At 40.6% G+C, this 26,553-nt stretch overlaps 1 protein-coding gene across 1 annotated transcript in view; it reads left to right on the top strand.

The window, feature by feature from the left end:
- Nucleotides 1-26,553, top strand: part of TMEFF2 (transmembrane protein with EGF like and two follistatin like domains 2) — a 257,159-nt gene that overhangs the window by 190,178 nt on the left and 40,428 nt on the right. Inside the window, exons 6-7 of the mRNA XM_080932911.1 lie at nucleotides 10,098-10,246; nucleotides 11,001-11,060. Of these exons, the coding sequence (XP_080789037.1) occupies nucleotides 10,098-10,246; nucleotides 11,001-11,060 (209 nt within the window). The remainder of the gene's footprint in view (nucleotides 1-10,097; nucleotides 10,247-11,000; nucleotides 11,061-26,553) is intronic.

The raw sequence follows: 26,553 nt of genomic DNA, 5'->3' as shown, positions 1-26,553 counted from the left end.
AGCAGCAGCAGGTTTACGTGTCGGCTGTAACCAGATCTGGTGGCACACGTTTATAGTCTAAAAGCATAGATATGTCAGAGCTGGAGAAATGGCTTGGCCATCAAGAGTGCTGCTTGTTTTTCTCCAGAGGACCTGGGTTTGATATCCAGATCCTACATGACAGCTTACAACTCTCTATAAATCCAGTTCCAGGTGACTGAAGGCCCCACAAGCAATAGGCACATATGTGGTACACAGACAGACATTCAGGAAAGCCCTCAAACAAATTAAAATGAGTAAAATTTAAAAATAAATTTAAAACAAATAAATCCTAAAAGGAAAAAAAAAAAACCAAGATGTGTTATCAGGTGAGATGACATTATTTTTTTTTCTCTGAAGAAAATGCTCATGGATCTTCTTATAAAAATAGAAAGAAAGAAATAGAAATTAACCAGAGAAGTAGAAACGGCTTGGACAATGCAATGGACAAAGTTTTCAAACTAACATGTTTAGCAAACTGTGGAACTCTAATTCATGTCCTGTTTCTTGTCTCTCATGGATGAAATCCAGGGGCAGGAGATAAACAATGTAGTTTCCTGGAAATCTAGGCTGCGAAGAAGCCCACATACATGTGTTCCCGAGAGCCTGTTCTTGGTGAAAGCATGCCAGAGGGCAACTTCACATCCAAACAGGAAACACCAGACTAGCTGAAGTGCGAGGGGAACCCCAGAACTCTGTTTGAAGATGCCACTCAACGTCATCTTGACGTGAGGGGAAAGTGGAGGTTTTAGTCCATCACATTATTAACATTCTGTGGAAGTTTTGATGATCGGAATTTCGTACATTCTGCCTCTGTGCACATAAAGACCATCCAAGCAACGCAGCCACACTTCTGGTGACCACAGTCACCACTAGTGACTGGATGTTTTCAGGCTTGATGGTGAACAGCATGCAGGAGATGCTGCTGGAGCATTTTGCTTCAAGATATTTTTAAAGATGCACAAGAGGAAGAGGAATTGTTTGCTTTGACTATTTTAAAATGTAAATGCAGCTGCTTCGAGGGGGAAAATAATAATCTAGAAAGGGGGAGGCAACTGTGATCCATGACAACAGATCAATTGAAGTGTTTGCAGTGACTCTCTCTTATGCATGGAGCGGGAGAGTGCTTCCTGCTACAGGACCCTCCTTTGGTCACTAAAACATTGCCCTTAGCTAAGTGTCCATTCCCACTGGGTTTTATGATTCTTCTGTGGTTATGGTTCTTCCTGGTGTCCCTGTTCAATAGAACGTGGTTTGTCCTTGTCACCGCAGCAGAGACACAGGGAAGGAAAGCCTTCTTGTACCAATCACATGTTCAGCTCCTCCCTGTGTCTGCCTGTCCCTCTGGATTTTGAATTTTGATCACAGTATGGGACAGTAAAGAAGCAAGAAATAAAATGCAGATCAAGAGGGACACCGTGGTGGTATTTGTTCCTTAATACAGCACTCTGCTGTGCCTTAGGTAGCAACCCACTAACCCATTGATTCTTCCCTTTCTTCTGTATGACAGATGTATCACTGCCTGGCTCTGTATCCTTTCCCTTCTGTATCATAGTGCCTTGTAGTTAGTGTCTCTGACTCAGTCTATTGTAGTGTGGCTAGCATTATCCTTTGGAAGCACAGCTTTGAGCATACTGACCCTCTCCTCACCCCGAGCTCAGAAAGCTTTCAGGATTCACCCTTGCCCACAAGATGAAGGCCGCTCCTTGGATTGGAACTGAGCTCCCTTTCATTCTACCTGGACAGCTGTGATTCCTTTTCAATGGAACGAGCTCCTTCGAATCAGACAGATGTAGCCGTCATCCTCCCGGGACTTGAGGACAGTCACCCTGTGCATCTTCCCCTCACGTCAATCTGCCCACCGCTTGTCCCCATTCCAGACACTGCACTTTCGACCTCTTCCTCCTCTTCTGTGAGTCAGGAGGATCAGGAGAAGGATAAAGCAAGGACCCAGGCACGGAGGGGTGGGCTAGCCACTTCAGCTCCCTTTTCCTTCTCACTAGCAGGTCCTGATTTACTCATTGAGTGAATTCTGCTGAATGTTCCTTGGTGCTTTGAACCAAGATATTTAATCACCTATTTCTGTCGCCTAACATCGTCGCCCCACAGAATCTGAAGACTGTACCATAGGGAGAAGAGCTCTTAAAAGTGTGTCACTGGATGGCGTATATTAAAGCATTACTAAACTCATTAGGATACGAAATAGGTGAGAGAGAAAGATGTGCAGAACCAGCTGTCGCTAAGATGTCTTAGTGGGTGACCCGTGCTACACTAGCTGGAAAGCTGAAACTGACTTTCGATGCTACCTGGAGAGCCCCACCCTAGCCCTCTGCTTTAGAGTGGCTCAAGTTGAACCTTACTTAGGGAGATGTTCTGGGTAGCCTTGAAAGGTGGAAACTGTATTTCATCTAATCAGATCTCTGAGGCCACTCATCAGAATCACACATAGTATTTGATCCAGTTCCCTGGATCTCATACCAGAACAGCCAAGAACCTCTGGGCTTCTGAACTATTCTACAAAGCATTCATCTGCATCCAGGTTTAGAAGCCCTTGTTAGGTAAGAAAAGTTCATGATCACCACAACATTCATTGCAGTATTAGAAATTCACGGAACTTTTGAAAAGCAATGGATATATGTAATACTCCATTTAGTCCCTACACCGACATATTCACACCATTCACAGTTGCAGATTCTAAGGCTTGAAGAACTTAGATAACTAGTGTAGGAGCACACTGCCAGTAAATAATCAAGCCTGGGTCATATGTAGACTTACACCACATCTCAAGTTTCCATCACAGTCTACCCAACGTTAGCACATTGAGCAGACTGAGGTGTGGGCACCCGTCTCATTCCAAGCAGAATTTCCTTCTCTTTGACATGAGGTTTGATTTGGAAAGTTCTGGCAGTACCAATTAGAGGGACTCTTCAGCTCAGGTTCCTATTGACTATACTCTTAGGTCTTATCCAGTCAATGAGTCACAGTATTCTAAGATCTGGCCTGTAGTAGGGCAACTTTTATGATTATTCCCTTATAAAGTTGTCAACTTTAATAGCAAATAACCATCTCCACATATAACATATCTCACCATTAATGAGACAGAAAATGAGAGACAGAGGGACAGACAGACAGACAGAATGACAGCTCAGTAATAAAGAGTACTGGCTGCTCTTACAGAAGACCCAGGTTCAAGTCCTGGTACCCACGTGGCAGATCACAACTATCTCTAATTCTAGATTCCAGTGACACATTGCCCTTTTCTCTGGTCTAAGTATATTCCAAGCATGTGTGTGTGGTGCACAGACATACTTTCAGGCGAAACACACACACACACACACACACACATATTAATTTTTAAAATTAAAACATACCTTACCATCTTTGTAAAATTCCAGTGCATACTGGGTAATATTCATGTAGATGGATATTGCTCCTAGGCTTTAAACTAAAAGTATTGCATGAGCATTAAAAGAAAAAAAAATCACATGAGTGAAAATATAAGACTGACCAGCTTTACTCTCAATTGACTTTTTTCTGCCCTTCATATATAAAGCTTAATTTTCTAGGACATTTTCACATTTCTTTTCTCATTTTACCCTTTCACAATTCAGAATCATCCCTGCACTGAACTTTCTTTACAGACAAAAATACTCATAATCAAGTTCCATCAAAAGGAAAAATGAGCGTTAATGAGTAAATGGGTTTAAAGTATCACAAGAGTCTGGAATGAGAGGAACACGCTGTTTTCCTGTTATTAACATAATGCAGCCATCCGTCACACAAGCACAGACAGAGGCCTCCTTTACCGGAGACAAACGTGCTCAAGGGAAACAAACAGCCCAGAAAGGCAGCCGCACTACCTGCTATGCAGCTGGCTGCTTTCAAATGGATTAGCAATGTTAGCCCGTCAAAATCCGGCCTGGGCACTGAGCTGAGGACCTTGAGGAAGGAATGTGCCAGCCATGTTTAATAGATGAAACAAAATCTAGTGAAATGAGAGGGTGACCACAAACCAGACACATGAATAAGTAATCTGTGAGCTGGCAGGTTTGCTTCCTCACACTTAGGAGATGGCAAGCATCCCTAAACACATGGAAACATGCACTTAATTCACTGTAGACCTAGACTGTCCTCACAATGGTCATTCCAGTGAGGCAGGGAACTAAACTAAGGTGAGACTTCCCACGTGGTCATGAGCCAATTATAACTCTGCCGGTCATCGTAGGTGCCACCGCTCAGTTCCTGTACTTTAAGGTTCTTACGGTGTCCTGTGTTCCTTTCCAGTTATTGCTGTCCTTCCCTGTGATTCAGAGGACTGGGGTTTTCAGTCAGTCTTAACGGTATCTGAAGCAGTTTGGGGGTGGGGTGGGAGGTCATTCCACATCGAGACCCTGAAATTATTATTTTCAAGTACGGCTGATTCTTTGTCTTTGTGGCTTAGAAGAAAAGAGATCTATATAATCGCAGTGTCAAAATGTCAAAAGACTGAGATACACAGAACAAAAAAAAAAAAAAAGGAAGAAAAGGAAAGAAAGCAAAACCAAACCCTAAAAGGCATGTGTGCAGCTCTCAGCCTTCCAAATCCGGGCCCGGCATGGAATACTGTGGCACGCTGTAATTAACTAGTTACTCCTCTCAGAATGAATAATAATGCAATTATTTCCCAAAAGCAGAGAAGAGGGATGGTTTCTGTTTTTAAAAATGAGTCCCTTTCATTTCTGTATATAAAAAATAACTTTATTCATTTGTATATTCTGCTAAAACCAGCGTCCTTCGTCTTCACTGTTACCTTCCATGATAATTGTGCCACCTTCTTACCAGAGCCTTTTATATTTTCCAGTGGTCTGAATTAGCAATGAACAGTCAAACTGCTACCAGGTTCACATTATATCAGTACCTAGAGCCACACCCAAATACCACAAAATGTAAGTGGTGACTGGCTAGTGAAGGTATCTCCCGTCACAAGTGGGTATCTATGTCCCCGAGCCCATCAAGGATTAATATTGTGTTTTCTTCAGCTGTGGAAATGAGGAGGCTCAGAGCCTGGGTTCTTACGGCCTCTTCTCCGTGGCTCGTGAGCTAAACAGCACAGTTTGGCACAAGCACATTAATTTATCACTAGTTATCCTTTTTAAGCTCTGCCAAATAAAAACTTTGAAAACAGGTATCAGAGATGAAAGAGACCTGGTCCTGGAACAGTTTCGCTGTGACTAGCAGTGAAGCTGGGGAGTACCTGAGACTGTGTGAGCCTAGAAACAGATGTCTTGTGATACAAAGATGGGAGAGTCAGGAACAATTTTCCGTACTGACTTTGCCCTGTTCAAAGATGAGAAGTTGGGACAGCCCATTAAGCAAAAGACCTCAGTGCTTTGGTGCTCGTGTTGGTAGCTGACAGGTTCTTGAGCTGGTGATCCAGGCTCCACGGAGCAAGCTGGCATCTGAGTGAGCACGCCACCTTCCCACATTCCTGAATGCACTACCCTCCCTGGTCCTATTTCCTCTCCAGTTTTTTTTTTTTTTTTTTTTTTTTTTTTTTTTTTTTTTTTTTAATTTAGGACATCTCAATTTGTCCCTCATCAGCAATGGCGCTCAAACACGCCAACTGTATTCTTGAATTTCTTCCAGGTCCATCTCTGCAATTCATTCAACAAGGGTCTTTATTTTCTTAATTGAAGACTTGCTCTAACGCACTATGCTAAAATTCAGAAATTCAAATATAAAAGGGATACCTTGATCCTGAAGAGGTTAAAGAAGACTATAAATATAAAATAAAAATAAAGTTATTTGAGGTAGTGCATGCTACTGTGAGGTAGGTGAGCCTCCTAGAAACAGATTCATCATTGCTAAGAAAGAAAGCAGTATTACTCCAGGAAGCAGAAACTCAGGTAAGATTGTGAAAGCACTCAACTTTACACACACACACACACACACACACACACACACACACACACACTCACACGCACACACACATGAACACTCACATTTGAGTTGATTCCAGTGACTTGTATGTTTTCATATGGTTGTTTACCTAACTGTTTATGTTTACATTTAGATAAGTTTATTCATAACCTTAGGTGGTAAGATTAACTTTACCATTAGATTAGTAATTCATTCTAATAGCTGGTATTGGCTCACAGTTTCTCAAAAGCGTCACTCAACAAGGTATGTCAATTCTGCAAAAATATTGATCACGTGTTGGGTGAAACTATGATGAAGCATTAATATAAACTAAAAACATAGTAATAAATAGCCCAGGAGTAGACACAGCCTCGCTTTTGAAATTCGATTCATCCAAAGTATCTTTTCAGTCAGTAATGATATGAATGTGAATCCATCTTGGTTTCCCTTGAACTTCAATTTGCAGAATGGTGCAGCCTCTGGCGTCAGGCTGCCTAGATGGAAAATTATGTTCTGCTTACAGGCTGTATAGCTTCCCCAAGACTCAATTCTCTTGCCTATTAGATGGAGATAGTAATAGTGCTGCCCGTCTTTGCAAAGTATTAAGTAGTTACTTCATTCATTCCATTGGGTTATCAACATTCAGTTATTGAAATTTGAGCATACCTAAAATACTGAATGAAATAAAGACAATTCAGTCATTAACAAAAAAAAAAAAGGAGCATGAAAGAAAACTCAGAATCCTGCGTACTCTCATTTACAAAACTAAGAGTCTTAAATATATAAAATTCGGTAAGTGATGGCAGTACAGTCAGAGGTGGTTAGTTTAGCGGAAATGCAGACCAAGCAGGTCTTCACAATCCACCCAGTTTTCTCTCCCTATACCACAGTTTCCGAGCCACATTACCATGTCTCTGAAGCTTCTCCCATTTATTTAAAGAAAAAATAGAAAGAGATGGGAAAGCAGCTCATTTGGTTAAGTTTGCCCTCCCATGTGCCAGGCTCTTACTTCAGTCAACAACACCACATGAAATACACCTACCATTTCACACTCGAAAGTAAAGACAGGAGGATCGGAAGTTTAAGGTCAAGGCTATACAGTGAGTTCCGGGTCAGCCTGGACTACACAAGACTGTCAAGGACAGAGACAGAGGTGGGGGTTTCAAGAAGAAGAGGAGGAGGAGAAAAACAAGGGGAAGAGGAAAGAGAAGGAGGGACAGAAGGAGAGAGGGACAGAGGGAAGGAGGGTAGGAAAGAAGGAGGGAAGAAGGGAAGAGAATTCTTCATAGATTTCCAATTTGAGTCAATCTTGAGATTAAGAAGATAGAACTTTAAGTGTTTGCTTGTGTGTTGAAATATGGTTGTATAGAGAGTATTGTGCATTGATACATGTTGTGTGTTGATATATGGTTGTATAGAGAGTATTGTGTACTGATATGTATTGTGTGTTGATATATGTTTGTAAGAGAGTATTGTATATTGATATACATTGTGTATTGATTTATGGTTTTATAGAGAGTATTGTGTATTGATATGTGTTGTGTGTTGATATATGGTTGTGTAGAGAGTATTGTGTATTGATATATGTTGTGTGTTGATATATGGTTGTGTAGAGAGTAGTGAGGATCATGGGAAAAGGTCAACATGGTATGTGCTTTTCTGAAGCTTAGATTCTAGAGATTTAGTGAAAACTACATCTCACTTTCACTGAAGGGAATCTGACCTTTGGAGGTGGTAATGAAATGATGACATACGTAATTTTTCATAGCCATTCTCCAAAACTGATTTATTTGAGGTAATAAGAAGAAAATCTTCAAGGATATTGGGACTGAGCAGTGGCAAGAGCGGAGCAAAGTCAGAGGAGTCCCTGGGATAGGGCTGGGGACCGACTCCTGGGAACGGGAGTGAACAATGTTCAAATGCCCTGAACAGCTGTCAGTGAGCTGTGGCTCAGTGCTCATGCCGAGTCCGGGTGACTCAACTCACAGAGTCTCTTCCCCTTGCTGTTCTCACTTCGTCTTCAGTTTGATAACCAATGGATTTCAGACATTTTAATTACTAGTCCTATTACAAACTGCCCATTCCAGAGCTTCTCTGGATTTTGCATGTTAGTTTGCTGAGCCCTGAACCACCTCTACTGCCATTTCAATAGACAGACAAAGCAGTGAACCATTCAAACCTAAACCACCTTTAAGATATCAGGAACTGTCGTTACACAACGAGGCAAGTGGGCCTCGCCACTCTGCTTCTTTTAAGAGCGCTGTTTTAGGTGACCCTAATAATTAGGCCACTTCTTCAGGGCCATCCTTCGAAACACATGCCCTCTGTGACCTTGGGTAGCTCCCGACCTCAGATTCTCAGATCCCAAGAGGCAACAACACTGGGCTCCTGTCCATCAGAGCCGAGAGACAATGCCACCCTGGGCAGACTGTTGCCACCTGTCCTCACTCTTATTTCTGAAATGGATGAATATAAAACTAATCAAGTACTGCTTGGAAAACTCTTCCACATACACAAAAGTATACTTTTCAGCACACCAATGTGTTTCCTGCCCATATTTTAACGGTAGTGTAGGTTAGTCTGACACAGATGGTCTCAAGACTACATCCGGAAACTACCTGGTATGTAAAAGACCCCTTGCTGGGTTTCATTGATCAATCATGATTCTCAGGCAGTGAATCGTCAGGTCCCAGAGTTACTACTTAAGAATTAAGAAGGCTAGGCTTCTAGGTAGGACCTCAGCTTCCACAGGACACAAGAACCTGCTTATCAATATATCTTTTTAAAGTTCTATGGGCAATCCTAATTTGCAGGCTGCATTATGAGAGAGGAGCATTTAGGCTTTACATATCATATCAGTTTGTTCTTGTGCTATACTTTGTTAGCTTTTTGATTTTATGTATCGTCTAATATCATGTTCTCTATAATGGCTGCTACAAAGTTTAAATGAAGCAATGAATTTAACAGCCAGTATGCAATGAGTCATTACTGTTATCATTGTGTGTGTGCTTGTGTGTGTGTGTTTGTGCACACATGTAATGTATTCAGAAATAAAATTGTGATTCACAACTTAAAGGAGAACATACAGAGTATTGAATACAATTATAAATAAAAGTATTTAAATTTTTATTCTATAAAAGTTCTCACACACCCAAAATGCAATATACTAATTATTTGTATTTATTATTCTAATGCATATGAGTGTTTCTCTGAATGTATGTATGTGCATCTGCGTGCATACAGTGCCTGCTGAGCTGAGAAAAGGGTGTCAAGTCCTTAAAACTGGAAACTCCCATGTCTGTGAGCCACCGTGTGGGTGCTAGTTCTTCCACAGGAGCTGCAAGTGCTCTTAGCCAAGTATGATATTCCAAAGAACAAAGTAAATTAGGAATCAGAGAATCAAGAGAACACTGAAAAACTATTTCATAACGTTTGTTTTACAGTGTCTAATTTTGCTTGGGATGATCTAATTCTCTTTAATTCACCAGATGTTCCTTTAGCCTATAGGAAAAAAAGAAATGCTAAAGCCATAAGTGGCAACCAATTTGAATTTGTCACTTTATTGTGTAAAATAAGAGCCCAAAATAGAAACTATGTGCCTTCAGAAAGAACCTCGGGATGTGCGGAAAGAAACCTGAAAACCCCATGATATTCCATGTAGATGCTGTTTATGGGATGGGAGCATTTCCGAGAAGCTGCCTACACCATTCACTTCCCTCTGGAAGGGTGTCTATCCACTCCGAAAGATTGAGGACCACTGGAAGGTTCTCGTTTACGGCTCCTCACCCATTCTCTCCTTTGTGCTGGAGCAATGCCTCTTCCAAATATCGTATTTGCTTGTGTTCTGTTCAACTGGCCCCTGGGACTTGTTTCTCAAGCTATTCCCATTTAACCCTCCAATGAGGAGAATGAAGGGCCCCACTTGAGTCCCTTCTGCTCCAGTAGCCTATTTGTATTATTCAAACAGCCTCACCGTGTTTATTTCTGACTCACTGCTGGGTCCTCTGGATTATTTACTAGTAGTTTCTGTGTTGCATTTCGTCTCAGAAGCTGGCAGAACTTCTCTGGGAAAGCACATTTGACTCTTCTGTGTTTTGTCCAGCTGGCTGCTTCTCGCATTTTGCCTACAATGTGGTAACATCACTATTGACGTTTGGCACTTTGTCTCGTTCTTCCTTTAGGTGTGTGTGCAACATCGACTGTTCTCAAACCAACTTCAATCCCCTCTGCGCTTCTGATGGGAAATCGTATGATAATGCATGTCAAATCAAAGAAGCGTCCTGTCAGAAACAGGAGAAAATTGAAGTCATGTCTCTGGGTCGATGTCAAGGTAATGTTCATAGCAAAATTTCATATCGAAAAATGTTTTTAGTCTCTGTGTAGAAATGAAAAGTGAAGATAACTCGTTATTAGGCACCCATCTCATTTCTGAAAGACGGTTCTGATTCACGGTGGATTGTGTCGTCAGCTGTAGAATTTGTGTTGATTATGGGTACTTGAGGGCCCATCAGCAACAGCGCATGCCTTTTCCCATATAATGGGGCTGCATTGTTACAGTGCCGTGAACACAGGAACCAGTATTCAGAAGATAGCAGAAACTCTCCTAGCAGAGGCTAAAGAAAAAGTCTAGTCAAGAATTTTAGAATAGATTAGAAATCTTAGAATTAAAAACAAATTGCTCTTTTATGTATTGATTTGATAGAAATATTTTAAGTAAATTCTTAAAAGCCAAGCAGGATGTAACATTCTGGTTGTTTGTTGGTTTGTTTGTTTTTTTTATTTAGAAAAAAAGGGCTTAGGGAGCTTGGGTTTGATTTTATCATTGTATCTCAGTTACAGTTTTGAACCTTCTCATCCCAAGCTTCAGAAAGCTGACCCTATTCCATGACTCACATAGACATAAATGTGCACTGGAAATCTGTTTGTATAGTGTACTCAAAGCTATAAATGGAATGTTGTTGTTGTTGTTGTGGAAAGCAACAAACCTTAAGGCCATGAAGAAATGAAAGTACTCTTGGAAGAGCAGATTTGATAGATGTGTAGGAAATGGTTAACTGGTTTTTACTGTTGATTTTTTAACGTAGATAACACAACTACAACCAGTAAATCTGAAGATGGGCATTATGCAAGAACAGATTATGCAGGTATGTACAGTTTCCTATGACTGGAATGATCGTCTACTCCTTGAGCACCACTGTCTACACCTAGAGCACCACTGTCTACACCTTGAGCACCCCAGTTTTTTCGCTGCTTGTCCTCACCTGAGCATTCACTGAGCTTCCTTCTTCGTTCAAGGCTTTCAGTAGGCAAAAGTGAATTTTTATTGAATCAAATGAGGCACACCTTTTTTTACCATAGTTAAAGCGATTGTCAAAGACGTCAGTGAGGTTTAATTAACTTGTTTTCACAGGGTAGATGGTACAAATGACAAAACATTTATCAAATTAATGGGCATCAGTGGAAATTAATGCCAGGTTTGGCAGTACATTGTGATAAATGCAAATGTCCTTGTTTGAATTTTTATAAAAGTCAACAGTGGAAAGTTTTCTGATCTCTGACAAGATAGAAATAAAAAGAGCTAACACGGGCTACTGTGAAAATGCCGAGTTAAAATTCATGCATAATTTAGTTTTGAAAGAAACTAACATGTCTAGTTTGTTTAGATTCTAGAATGTTGCTTCTCAGACATGCAAACTTATAATAAACTTTATGTGAAGGTATAAATCTTACTTAGCAGCTATGGAACCTTCCTTGAGTAATAAAAATGCTACCTAATTTAACTATTCTACAATGAAAAATAATTAGTATGAACACAATTAGCGTATTATCCGATGGCTATACTTATGAGAATTTAAGGTAAAAATATAAAAATAAAATTAAGTTCTCTAAATGTATTCAATCAATGTTTATTTATTCACACATTCATTTTTGCTGTTTAGAGACAGGGTTTCTCTTTTAGGAATCACTATGTTGGCCAGTCTGTCCTCAAACTCATTGAGATCCACCTGCCTGTGCCTCATTAGTACTGGGATTAAAGACGTGCCACCAGCTTCAGGGGACTTTTAAACACAACCTTTCATTTAGCTATTGAACTCTTGTAACCAACTTTATAACTACTATTCAAACCAAGCCAACTGCTTCTTGTCCTTCAAAATATAAACTACCATTTTTTCTTCTGACTTCATTACTTAATTTTGCTTAACGATAATTGTCATTATGTTTACACATGAAATATTTTCAGTACTTGCGTAAATCAGAATGAGGAATTTAACTTTTGCATATTTTGCCGTAATGTTTTCAGCATCTAGATAAGACTGACATCTTCTAAATGCTTGAAACTCCCAGTTATGTGATTTCTTCACGGATTCTCTTTATGTGTACAGAGCCACTCCCCAGGCACCACTGGAGTATCAGCAGATGCTTCGTAAGAAGTACAGACCGGTATTAGTGCATTCAGGACGCGCTCTCACAAACTCTGCGTCTTCTCCCAGCTTTCCTCCCTTCTTTCCATTATACACTTTCTACAAATACACACATTTTGTATAAAATTGTCTCTCGGACAGTGGGTTCTGGGACTGGTTCCAACCCCTTACAAACATCAAAATCTAAGGGGACTACAGTGGTGGTGTAAATTGGGGTGATGCTTACATATTACCCACGTGCATCTTCTGTGCTTAATACAATGTCAAGTCTATGAAACCGTGTGTGGCATTGTATTGCTTAAGGAATAACAACTCTTTAAAACTCTCTGTACACATTCTGAAAGGAGCAAGTACTTTACATATATTTTGTCCAAAATTAATTGACTTTATGAATACAGAGCTCATGGATGTGGACAGCCATTTTATTTTACCTTTTTTTAAATTTCTAATGTGTGAAATTCACCCAAATGCATGTAGTATAATATCATGAATCCTCATGTAATTATCTTTAAAAAAACAGTTATATCAACTCATGGCTACGTCCTCTCTCCATATATATATATATATATATATATATATATATATATATATATATATATATATATATATATCCACCTATAATAGATGCAATAAAATGCAAAAATGTTAATTAATTTTATCATACATCTCAAAAAAAACCTCTTTTTAAATCACAGCACTATAATCATCTCAAATACATATACAATTTCTTAAATACATGTCTTATAGTATACAATATGCATCAGAATTGCATGAAGAATAACACATTTTTATAAAAGATTTTGCAGGACTAGTGTTCCCAAAACTGTACTCCTCTGATATGTTGAGCCATAAACAATTATTAAAAGTAATAAAATATAATAGTGACATATAGTATCTAAGAGGGGAACTTTATGCTTTAAGATTTAAGTAGAACCAAATATGAATATTAGTTTATGATAAGCAACTATCTTTGACAGTATTATAAGCTACTTCTATTGAATGCATTTACAATAACCGTATATTTCCTGTAAAAAAAAAAAAACTAATTCATTTGGAAAAATTTTCAAAGCTCTTGCATCTTCGACTATCTTCTTCCTTGAGCCATCTACCACAGGACTTATAAAAGAGTCAAGTCTTCCTCTAGAACCCTGGAGGTTCCCTGGCGTCCTGTGCAAGGCCTGTGCACACATCTGTACCAGGACACACCAGTACAGGACCTGCCACCATCCTCACCATCCACTTTGCATATTGTGGTTCACCTTCAAGAAAAGCAGTGGGCTGCATTTCTGCCCCAAATGTATTCAGATTTGATTTCAGGCAGTTAGCCGCCGATGTTGATTACCAGTATTTTTAGTTCATTTTTTTAAACATTTTTACCCATCCTTTTCTTTGAAGAGTTCTCGCATTTAAACACTCCAGTTTGAACATATCCACCGCCATTACCTCCCTCCACCTCTCCCAGTAACCCCTGCCTGTCATACTTCCAGCCTCACGTTCGTCTTCTGTTCCTGTTAATGGTGGCCCAGTGAGTCCAGCTGTTATGGTTGTTGAGGAAGGAAGGGTTGCTCTGCTGGGGGATGTGGGCTGGCTTTCCCATGCCCCCATTGGTGGCTTCTGCACATATTGTTTTCCATCTTAACGGACATAGGAGGAAAAGAGAACATTCTGCATCCTACAGATTTCTCTAGTTTGACAGCAGAAGGTCTTGTAAGATGAATGTTGTCATGATTGAGGGGCAACAGTCCGGCTGATCAGGTAAAAGCTCTGGCTGCCAACTTCAATGATCGGTGTTTGGTCCCTGGGGCCTGTCAGGTAGCAGGACAGATCCTGCATGTCCCCCCTCTAACTGATATCTCACACTGATAGTGGGTATGCACACAAAATGAGGAAACACACCCACGATTTTTAAAGTTATGTTTGAACATGCATGCTTGCTAAGTTCCCAATAAAATACAGAAGCAAGAGGATTAATTCAATCTGACAACTCATAGTTAAACATGGACCGAGTACAGTAAGTCCTCCCTGAAGTTACTTCAGATACACATGATTTTTATACATGGTTTTATTGAAATTCATTCTATTCGGAAATATTGAAATAATCATGTTTCTCGGCATTTCCAAGCATCTAGTGGGATTTTTATTTTTCCAGGTTTGGGAAATAGACATGAAGATCTAAAAGATTCAAATGAAGAATCAATATGTTATTGTCCTGATGATTTATATTCCACATGTTATAAACTCCCCAAAGAGGGTAAACAGGAACTGTATGACTCACATGCCTAGAAGTCTGCTCTGTGCTCACAATTAATTTGATGTCACAGCAGCTTCCCTTGTTAAACAAATGTCCTCGGACACTCCCACTGGAAGGAAGCAGCAATTGTGACTAACACATGTTTCCAGATCCGCATGAGGGCTGGAAGCTTAGGCGATTTACCACGCCCTCCTCTTTCATTTCTGAGCCGACTTTAAACCACTAACACTTGTTTCAAACTACAAAAGTGGCTATCAACTTTACAGAAAGTCTGACTCTTAAAATAAATTTATTAAACCTCCTTTGTAATAACATCTAAAAGAAAGACTTCAGCCAGGACCAACAGAGACTGGATTACGATTTTAACTTAAAAATAAGGAACTAAAAGAGCACTATGTGAAGGGAAGGGAGCGTGCACAGGAAGCTAGAAAGTGTTTACCTTGCAGAGAGACAGGAATCTATGATCCTCATAGGCACAAAACTATATCCACATCAGAAAACTGAAAAAAATATTCCAGCATATTCCATGCAGAATACTGTTGGGCTTGGGCTGTCTGGAAACACCCTCCTAGCCTCTCTCTTAATAAGACCTGAGGAATCTCTGGGTCTTGAATCAGAGGCTTTGCCTATCTGTGTTCCAGACCCAGTGACAAGTTTCGGCCACAGAAACAGAACAAACCAATTGATACCATGCCTCCCCATCCATCGAAGACATAAGCTTAGAGTTAGGTTTGTCTTTTCACTACAGAAAGAGTCCAAACCCACAGATTTTCTGTATCACAAATCTGGGACTTCCTGGCTTTACCATATGATATTAATTTTCCCTTGTGAACACGTAAGATGATAATGGGTGTGTATATGAGTGTGTATGTGTGTGTGTGTGTGTGTCTGTGTGTGTGTGTATCCTTACCAAGTCTTGCACTAAAACAAACCTCTCTGTGGCCTGTGTGTATCTATATACGTGTCTCCTGATGGCTTCCTGTCTGGCTGAGAGTCTCATCAACCCTTGGAAAATATGGTCACATATTTTTCCAGTGAAAATGTACTAAATTTTATAGCTTGTTAGATGTTCAAAAAAAAGACATAAATTTCAACTACTTTAGTTTTTATCATCTAAAAAATAAAACGTATTTTATTTTGTGGTATCTCAAAATTTGAGTTTCCAAAAATGACTGACAGGTTTTATAATTAACCTACAGTTGACAAGGGTCTGAACAGAGATTGAAAACATGAAAGGCTGAACTTTTAGGGAAAAGAAACACATCCAGAGCATGACTATTACTATTGAGGTGCTTAGCCCTAAACTTCCTTACTACCAGTATAAGCAAGAAATTGTGATTGAGTCAGTTTATTTCCCAAATGTCCAGAGCATCCTGCTGTACAGCATTACTGTCCCAGGCTCTACAGAAGGCAGCACAGGAGCCTCGCTGTCTGGGAAAGGAACCTGAGTCTTCACTCTCTGGGAAAAAAATGAATAAAAATAATTTCAGAGACCAAAGGGAAAGTTAACTTTGCTAAATCACATGCGAAATATTTAGCACAGATCTTTTTATGAACCATAACTAGGAAACATAAATGGGTAGAATCTTCAACGGTGATATTTATAAAATATCCCAAGAAGTTTTCTGTATGGCTGAGGATTTTTGAATAATTATTTTTATAAAATTATAAGGCACCAAAAGTAGAATATGTATATCTCAATTATACAGTATTTGGAGACTGACTGAAGTAATGAGTTCCATTCATGCGTATTCCAAAATTGGGAGGAATTAATATCACAGGAAAACGATGGGAGAATCTATAAGGAAAGCAAGGCTGGTGCGTTCCCCCTGAGAGAGCAGGATGAAGACCTGTAAAGCTGTGTAACAGGACAGGCAGAACCTGGGCTCCCAGGGTCTCTGTGCCTTCAGAAAAGTCAGGGCCTCCCTGCTCGGGGCCTAGCAGCAAGCAGAGTCTGCCCATCTCCCCGAGAGTTGCTTTGTGGCAATTCACCATCTCCTGTCACTTTGGGAAGTCTTAAGTTGTAGGAAACATTTCTTTTAGAGATGTGTTTCCCTTTAAACAATAACTGAGATATTATGCACAAGTCTGAAGTGTGGAAGAAAGAATCCAGACTTACAAACCAAATCCTCTCTCTCCTATTGGTATCTCGCCAACCCATTTTCAACACAAAGGAGAAACTGACATCCTAAAAGGGTATCAACGTAGTCTAAGTGAATTGCCAAATAACGTTTTCTTTGTGGACACCATTGCAATTTACAAAGCCTTTCCACGAATGTTGTCTCCTTTGGTCTTCACAACAGAAGTGTGAAGAGGTATTAGAAACATCTGACAGGTGAGAAATGGAAGTTCAAAGAGATTAAGTGAAAGAGATTCTTGGCAGAGCTGAGGTTCAAGACAGCACTGCTAATTGCAGAAGCCGGCAAGTCTGGACAGCAAAGGACTCCAGGAACGTTTAACTGCTTAAAACTCTGGAGCTGGGGAATTGACACTAACCCCTGAACTTAACCCTTTGAGAGTTTCAAACTCAAGACTCTTGTTGTGCTGTTGACGCTGCAGTGAAATCATCTGACGTGCTCTAGAATTGGTCCACATACTCTCACCATCCCTAAGTGCTATTTTGTTTGGCTTTAAAGTCTCTCCCGCAAGCTGGGACGAAGATTCAGTCAGTAACGGGTTCACATTGCAAATCTGAGGACGTGCGGTTGGTCCTCAGAGACTGTGTAGACAGAGTAGATGTGCAGTGGTAATCTCAGCTCTGGGTGGGAGCATCCCCAAGGCTCGCTGACCAAACAAGCAGCCTAGCCTACTTGGTGATCCCAGTGAGAGACCCTGTCTCAAAAAAACAAGGTGGCCAGCATCTGAGGAAGCACAGAAGAGGTTGTTCTTTGACCCCCACATGCCTGCACACACTAATAGGTATGTGCACATAAATCTACATATGCACACATGGATATGCAATGTGCATGTTGGCATACACACACACACACACACACATACACACACACTCATTCACATGCACACACAACCCTTCAATTGTTTCCTGTGTCTTTGCACAGCAAAGAATCGTGACTTCTACTAATAAATCTCCTATTAATTTAAAAAAAAAATTCCCAGCTTCTCTGCCATAAGTTGGAGTTTACAAAGACTCATTCACAATGTCCTATTTGTTTTAATGCCAGCCCATGAAACAAGATTACAAATGTTAGGAGAAATACCCAGGAAGCTCAAAAAGCTACATGTGTCTGGCCTGTAACTGGTCAGAGTGCTTTAATTTTTTTCCCACCTACCTGGACAAATGGGGCAGATGCTTGATTTGCTGAATATTTGCCTTCATGTCTTCTCTACTTCAGGTATAGAGATAAGAATATCAAGTGGTCCCATATCATATTTGTAACATGAATTAATTCAGTCATGTGGCAAAAATCTACATTTAAAATGGAAGCTTTATTCTCTTTGTCCATGAACACAAGGAGCACTTCACTGGAAAACATGTCATATCTGGGCCAATAATCTGATCTGTAAGAAATAAACAGCAGCAAATGCAGACAGCAGCTTGTAGCACGAATATTGGCATCAGCACTGAGACAGATGAAAATGTTTGCCCAGGCTAGGACAGTGCCACTAGACTGGAATACTTAAGCCCGGGAAATGAAGTTAGATGTCAAGATTTATGGGGAAAAAGAATGGCTCAATTCAAGTATGCTCCCCCCTAGGATAGGACTGCTGCAGATCCCTAAAAGCCTGCGAACTCGAACTCACCATTTCCCTGCTCTCCTGATCCCTGTGTCTTTATTTCCTCCCGAAAATCGTGTAGCCAGTCACCTGGAACCTTATGCTCACGGCTATAGATAAAGAGCAGTATTTGCAATCGGATGAAGGCCTAGGCTGAAAAGTTGCCTCAGGTCCTGAGAGACACTCTGGGAAACTGTGTTTATGCCCCAGTTCGTAAATGCATTCTGCACTATTTATGTGCACTTTCCCTGTTTGCAATGCCTGTTCCTGAATCAGTTTTCCCACCTGAAGGTGTTACCTCTCCATCGACCTTTCTCTCCCATGAACGCAGGGCTGCTGTTCTGATGGTGTTTGCTGCAAAAATCAGAACTTAGTTTGTGCACTGGCCATGCTGTGCTCAGTTGTTAAACGTGTGCTGACTCTCAGACTTTTCTGATTCTGATTCTCTGCCTGTGCAACAGAAATGATTAAAATGATGTTTCCATCATCCCCAACCCCAAACACTTGAATTTTGCACTGAAAGACAAAGTATAAGCTACTAACCAGAAACTAATGACATAGGTAGCCTTGGTGTTCACTTTCCGTCTGAAAGTGAAATTGGGTTTATTTTTATGGGAAATATGATCCACTTTATACTGTGTAGCCTGTGTTCAAGGTTTAAGTGCAGAGTCAGCACCTATGAACTTAAACACAGTAGGTTTGCATCACCATTCCTGTTCAAGTTAGTCAACAACTGTTGCAAAAGCCTTTGGCCAACTCCTCAACTACCAAATATTCAAGTAATATTTCTCAATCATGTCTACACTATCAGTACAATAATGTATCTAAATTCCACATAGCAAATTTTTCTCTTTTCTGTATACTTCACTAACTTATTATAATCACATGACCATTATAAACTTATATGTATAGAACAGTTTTATAGGATAATATAAACATATGACAGAATTGAAGATTATGATGTCAATTTAACTGTAAAATTAGTCATTTGTAATTCAAGGTATGTATTTAAAAGACCTATACATTTATTATTTTTCTGAAAAAAATACATGGAATGGGTGACCAAGAAAAGAATGAGGAGAACATAGAATGTAGTATATTCTGTTGATGTAAAACATTGTTCACAAAGATATGTCAGTGCTCACAGGTGAGGATTAGCACGTGTAAAAATAAATGTTTTCAACAAGGTGATCACAAAGAAAAGATAGCCCTATCTAGCACTGGCAACAAAGCAGAAAGACATCTCTGAACTCAAATGTCCTTCTATTGTTGGTGAAAATGCACAACACTCCTCCCAAATTCTCCCTCAGCACCTCCACCCCTGCTCTATTACTTACCCTGCTAGGAACAGCACTGCTCGTAGGAACTGAATGGATGGGCCTGAATCAATAGGCAAAGAAACAATAGGCACATCCTGGGAAAGTTTAAGGCAATTGTTCCCCATAAAATTCACACTTTTTAAAAACATACTGAGAGCACCCTGAACCTTTCCTGAATGTGTTGACCAGACATCCAACATGGGCGCCCACCTCAACCAGTGCATTAGAAACACATTCCTCATAGCTTGGTGCTTCGGCCATGCACAAACATAATCACTCCAAGGTGTTTTTAAATACATAGAAAACTAAATCTCTTATAGAAGCCACGTTTCCAAATACTCTGCCATGTAGATAGCTTGTTTCCACCACTTGCTCATGTAAACACAAAACACACTCTCTCTCTCTCACACACACACTCACACACACACACACACACTCACACATACACACATACACACATATATACACACACATACACATTCACACACACATATATACACACACATACACACATATACATACACACACTCACACACATATTGCACACACATACACACACATAGTCATACACACTCATACATACAAACACATATACACACACACCACATGCACACACACAGTCATACACACACACATACACATACACACACACACACACACACACACACACACACATACACACAGACAAAATTCTACACACTTAGTTTGACATCAGATATGGTCAAGAGTCAAGCTTCAGGACTAGAAAATGTGGGAACCAGCACTGAATTGGGAATCCCAGCCCTGCGGGGAATATGCACAGCACAGTCTGGAAAGTGGATGTTGGGACCAGAATGGTAGGTCTTGTAAAACACTGAACTAAGAGGGCAGCACATGGTATGATAACCCTGGTAACGGACACTAGCCCCCAAAAGCTCGGAGTACCCAAGAAACAACTCACAGACCTTATGAAGCTCAAAGAGAAGAAAGACCAAAGTGTGGATGCTTCATTCCTTCTTAGAAGGAAGAACAAAACACTCACAGGAGGAAATACAAGGACAAATAGAGGAGCAGGGATTGCAGAAAAGATCATCCAGAGACTGCCTCCCATATGCAGCCACCAAACTCAAGCACTATTGCTGATGCCAAGAAGTGCTTACTGGCAAGATCCTGATATGGATGCCTCCTCAGAGGCTCTGCCAGAGTCATACTGATACAGATAAGGATGCTTGCAGCTAACCATCAGACTGAACAGGGGGACCCCAATGAAAGAGCTAGAGAAAGGACTGAAAGAGCTGAAAGCGTCTGCAACCCCATGGGAAGAACAAAATTATCAACTAACCAAACCCTTCAGAGCTCTCAGGAACTAAAACACTAACTATTGAGCACACATGGGGAGACCCATGGCTCCCGTTGCATATGTAGCAGAGGATGGCAGTGTCTAGCATCAATGAGAGGAGAGGCCCTTGGTCCAGTTAAGGCTCATTTTCCCAGCATAGGGGATGCCAGGGTGCTGAGGTAGGAGAGGGTGGTTGGGAGAGGGAGCACCTTCATAAAAGCAAGTGGAGGGGGCAGGGGATGGGAGTGGGAATGGGGATAACATTTGAAATGTAAATACAAAAAAATCCAGTAAAAAAAAAAAAAAAAAGAGGGCAGCTCAGAATGTTCTTGGAGGCCATAGCTGGGGCAGGAAAGCACCTGACTGTGAAAAGCAGGCAGGGCTTGCCGACTGCAGACTCAGAAATCTAAACCCTGAACTCACTAAGAGTAAATTTCCCTTTTCTGGGAAACTCACAGTAGCCAAACTTTGAATGTCTCCACACTGATTTGCAGTCACCTAGAGGGCTTCCCTCACTCAGCTAACTAATGATGTGGATTATAAGGAAGTCACAGTAGAAATGAGGCTTCTCTCTCTGTAGCTAAGGCATGAAGCTAAGGAGTTTGGGAAAAGCATCTAGGCAATGGGAATACTTCTGCCTTTAAATCAGTGTAAACAGAGCTAGAATCCCTTCCCCTGCCAGAACTTTTGACAGTCTTGACCATCCGCTGCCTGGGTTTCTGCTAGGCCCCACACAGGAAACTTATTCTGAATAAGCATGGAATCCTGGGGGTCTCTAGAATCATCCACTCACCACATCCAGGAGAAGTGCTCCTTGTAAACCCCAAGCTGGACTGAGGACAGGTCCTTCTGCATTATGAAATCTCCAAAGGTTTTACACAGTGCTACTACTAAAATTGATATTTTAAAACTAACAAACCAAAAGGATTTGACTAGTAAGAAAGGAAAGTGAGTTTGGGGTGTTGTAAAACAATCCTTAGCATTTTTGTTAACTCACTCTTTATGTCTGTGAATGTGGATTTGCTACTACTTAATCCCATAAAACATAAAAAGAATGCCTACTATCATCCCATGAACACTGAGCTGAGGGGTTCTACACAATGTTGATACTGCATTGTTAATATTGGATGGAATTATGAAATGTCTCAGAGGCAAATTATTAAAAGTCCTGTACTGCCACACTTTCCTTAAAAGTTACATTTCCAGAGGGCCAAAGCTGAGTACCACTTAAGTTAAGATTGATAATGACCTCCATTTTTTTTCCTCCAGAAGTGAAACGTTCCAGAAAAATCACACTATCAGTTTAATTCGGCAAGTTCTTTGTACTTTGTAGGGGAGTGCCCATCCAGATTCATGTCAGCAGCTGGCTTGTCCCCGTACCACTGCAGCTATTGGATGATCTTGTACCAATGGGTTCATTCCATGTTTAACTAAAGAGCAGCAGGAGAAGCAAATGAACTGGACCTTTGGACCAGTTCCACTCGTGCCCCCAAACCTCTGACCCCTACACATTCCACACTATTGCACACATTTGCTAGATATTGCTTACAACTTTAGTGAACTGTGTCTCTGGAGACAGCTAGCAGGCAGACTGGAGAAACTTCTTAACAAGGTACTTCAAATGAGTCATTGCTTATCCTCCATGGAGAGGACCATTGATAGTTATCAAGGTGCTGTCAACAATGCTAGAAAAACATTAGCTCTCACCCATGCGTGTGAAGTTAAAGAATTGTATTCTGGGATTGAAACTGTGTTTTCTGCAACATGAAATGCTTCTCAGTTCCTTACCTCCTCCATGAATTGATAAATCCTTGGGAAACAGCTAATTGTGATATTGTCCTAGGAAACTATTATCTTCATTATAATCAGGACTACTCCGATCATCATCATCATCATCATCAGTAAAAATACCAGTGAAATAGACTCACTCAATTCATTCCAAAACAAACTACAAATAATGTGCACTGTCTCTTGTTTTGGACTCTCCAAGAGACTATTCTCCAATGATGTGGATAATTATATTTATTTCTTAATTTCATTTGAATTTTAGAGCAAATGACTTACAGAGCAAATTTTATAGGCAAAAAGATCTTGGCATACCCAGATATAAACCACTGACTTAGTTTCAAAATGCCGGTTGTTCTAAGGCTTAAAACTGCCTTATGCCGCTAGGAGCTATGAGGATCGTGCCTAGAAACCATGTGATATTGACTAACCCAATTCTGTTTCCCAGAATGAGGCACAGTCAGCCAACAAGGACCACTGGTCGATCTGGGTTCTTTTCCTTCTCTGTTTCCAAGACATACATTTGTTTTTCAAATGATAGCTGAGTCATGCTAGAATTGTTACAGTTCCTCAGATAAGTTGGGGGTCCTTCTCTTCGGAGACTTACAGGAGAATGAAAGTCTTGTCTCCTGGGAGGGAAATCACACCTTTCGGGCTCGTGCAACTGGGGAGCCTGGTCTGCTGAATCACATCTCTTATCTATTCAGTTAGGGTTCCCATAACTTTGGGCTCCATTTTGCTCCTGTTCAAAGCTATGACACATTTCTGCTCACATCAGATGTTTTATACAAACTCAGACTAAATCGCTGAACCAAACATTGCCTGTGTGAAAGTTTGTTTTCTTGGTTTTTTTGTTTTAATGATGTTCTTTGAGGAGGCAGTAGAAGCCTTTTCAGAGCTTCCTTTTCTTATTTAGGCCTCTTCTCATTATAAGTTTTTGTAACAGTTGGTTCATAGAAATAGATTTAAATACTGCTAGCTGAATGCTATTGAAACATTCAACAGAAATCCTTTAGAAGTTGAAGTTGTGTTGTTCATGAAACAGAATGTGTGACTGAGTTAGAACACAAACTTTCACGGAAACTCCTGTGGTGGAAGAGAAGGAACTTTAAAACTATGTCTCTAACAGGGCTGGTTACTGCTCAGCTACCCTGTGCCACTTCCCAAGGAAGGATACAAATGTGCAGCTCTGTTAGGTGGTTCCCAGAGACAGATCCTCACTGGAATTAGGAGCAAACCCTGCTGAGTCTTACCTAGTGAAATAAAGTTATTGGTTTTGTAGCAAGGACAATGAGGGTATTTGTTTTTAAAAAAGTCAACTTGAGAAAATAGCAAAGACAACAGGAATGATAAACGAGCCCAGCTCTGCTACAGTAATTACTTTAGCATTGCAACAAATGACTAGCTTTCTCAGGAATGCTGTCTTCCATGGGCGAGTTACCTCTACCTGCTCTTTACTCTGTGCTATGTTGTTCTTACTACCAGAGAAAAATCTCTAAGAAGGAAGAGCCTGAGAAAATTTGTGTTTTGAAATGTTGCTGCCATCTTTTGGGTTTTATCTCAGTCCTGTTTCCCTTAAGAGTCTTGTACAACCCTGAAAGCATCAATGGACTTGGGCATGTAGCTGAGCCATTAATTCGCCTGCCTCTTTCCCTTCCTATTGCCAAGAAGGTACTCTGACCAAAGCAACTCAATGGAGAAAGGATTTACTTTAGGTCCCAGTTCAAACAGCCTCTCGTGATGGGGAAGTCAAGACAGCAGGAGCCTGAAGCGGTTGGTATCTACTCAGTCAAAAAATGGGCAGAATAGACTGCATACAACTGCCCAGTATGCTCTCTCCAGCCTGTGGTACAGAAGCCTCCCCAGTGCATGGTCTCCTTCACAAATAAGATGGATCTTCCAATAGCAGTCAAGCCATAAAATCCTCCACGGGCATCCCTGTGGTCCATCTCCCAGGTAACTCTAGCTTATGTAAAGTGACAATTACACCTATCTTGCCTGAAGTTCTGGGTTCGATACCCAGTAAAACAAAAACCAGTCATGGTAGTTCACACCTATAAACCCAGGTATGAACTCAGGAAGTAGAGAGGGAAAAAAAAATCTCAAGTTCAAGGTCATCCATAGCTACAGGGAGTATTTGAAGCTAGCCCGGGCTCTACGAGATTCTTTTAAAAAAATTAAGTAATTTAAAAGAAAATTGAAGGAAATCTTTCTGACACAGGCAGGTAGATAATAAAATCTATATTGCTGGCTGTGGTTGTTAGGAAAAAGATGAAAAGAGTGACCCGGACCAATGAAAGAAAGAAGATGTCCCGGGTTTCTACACCAATGTTAGTAAAGAGATGAAGTGAGTGGGGGACGAGGAGGGCATCTGCTCCATGGAGGTGCAGCGAGGCATGGGAACAAGGGGGATCCCCCTGCAGGGATGGTATAGTACAAAATAGAGTTTATTCAGGGCATGAGGGAAGTTAAGAGGGTAGTAGAGGCAGAGAAAGAGAAAAGTAAAAGCAGGTCATGAGCATGTGGAGAAGGAGGGGGGAAGGGAATGGGGAGAGGAAGGACAAAGGGAGAGGCCAAGAGAAGAGAGAGCAAGAGAATAAGACATCGAGGAGGGAGCAAGCAGCCCCTTTTATAGGGCCAGGTAACTGTGGGGCAGAGCATACCAGGCTGTTGTCAGGTATCTGTGGGGTGGGGTTTACAGAATCCCAACAGTGGTAGTACATGCTGGTATGATTTGCGGCAGGAGGTGGAGGCAGGAAAATCTCGAGTTCAAGACCAACCTTCAAATAGTATTCTCTATTGAAATGGCTGGTATCTGCTGAGATGTTTTTCTTATGCATAGCACATGATACTAGTTTTCAAAAGGCCTAGACTTGAAACTCGTGTTTTTTAAATATTCCATAATCTAGGGAAGCCCTTAAAGAATTTTGTAAATGAAAATCATGTATTTTCTGCCCTTTTGTATAATGAGAGTCTCTCTGCAGGGATTATTGACATGTTTGGATATGCATACTGTTGATGCTACACCGGCTCCAGAATCTGGATTAGTTTCCAACGAGAAGTCATTATCTTAAGTTGCGTAGTAAAATTTGATCTAGTTCTAATAGTATTTAGAGTAAAGAATTTTTAATTGTAGTTTGCCATTTCAGTGTATCAGAATATTAATTGGATAATACAAAAATTGGGTGGCAAATCTGTTAACCATTGACTCCTCTTGATTATATATCAATTCTGAATTTATACTCTGGGTAATTTGGTTTCCTAGTCATTGGCTTAAGTTTCCTTTAAACTTTGTCTTCCAGAGCAGCGAGAGTTGTTTGTAGCAAAATGTATTGTGACAAAGGGATGACAGCCACCACCAGAGTCACCATGCACAGAGGGCTTCACAAGCTGGACCAAAGTATACTAACCGAAAGCAGTGTTACTAGGAAACAAGAAAACAATGATTAGAGGATTTTAGTATAATTGCAGGCCAAGTCAAGTTCTCAAACTGAAGATGTTAAGAGCATATCCCAGATGAGACAGGACTCTCCATTCCCACATTTCAAGATACTGGGTTTTATTGAGAGATTTTAACAATTAAGAGAAACACATAAACCTTTTTAGCATTTTTAAAGAGAAATTTTAAATTCCAAGTCTGTTCCTTTCTCTCAGTGTCTTCATTGCTTTTCTACTACTGTTAGACACCATGACCGAAGCCATTTATGGAAAAGTTTGTTACCATCCTGGTGGGGAACGTGGTGGTAGGCAGGCCAGCATGTGGTATAACAGTAGCTGAGAGCTCACATCTTAAAACATAACCAACCA

Source organism: Micromys minutus, assembly GCF_963924665.1.
Source record: "Micromys minutus genome assembly, chromosome: 19".
Classification (NCBI taxonomy): Eukaryota; Metazoa; Chordata; class Mammalia; order Rodentia; family Muridae; genus Micromys; species Micromys minutus.
Note: the sequence above shows the minus strand (reverse complement) of the source record. Positions and strands in the feature narration are given on the sequence as shown.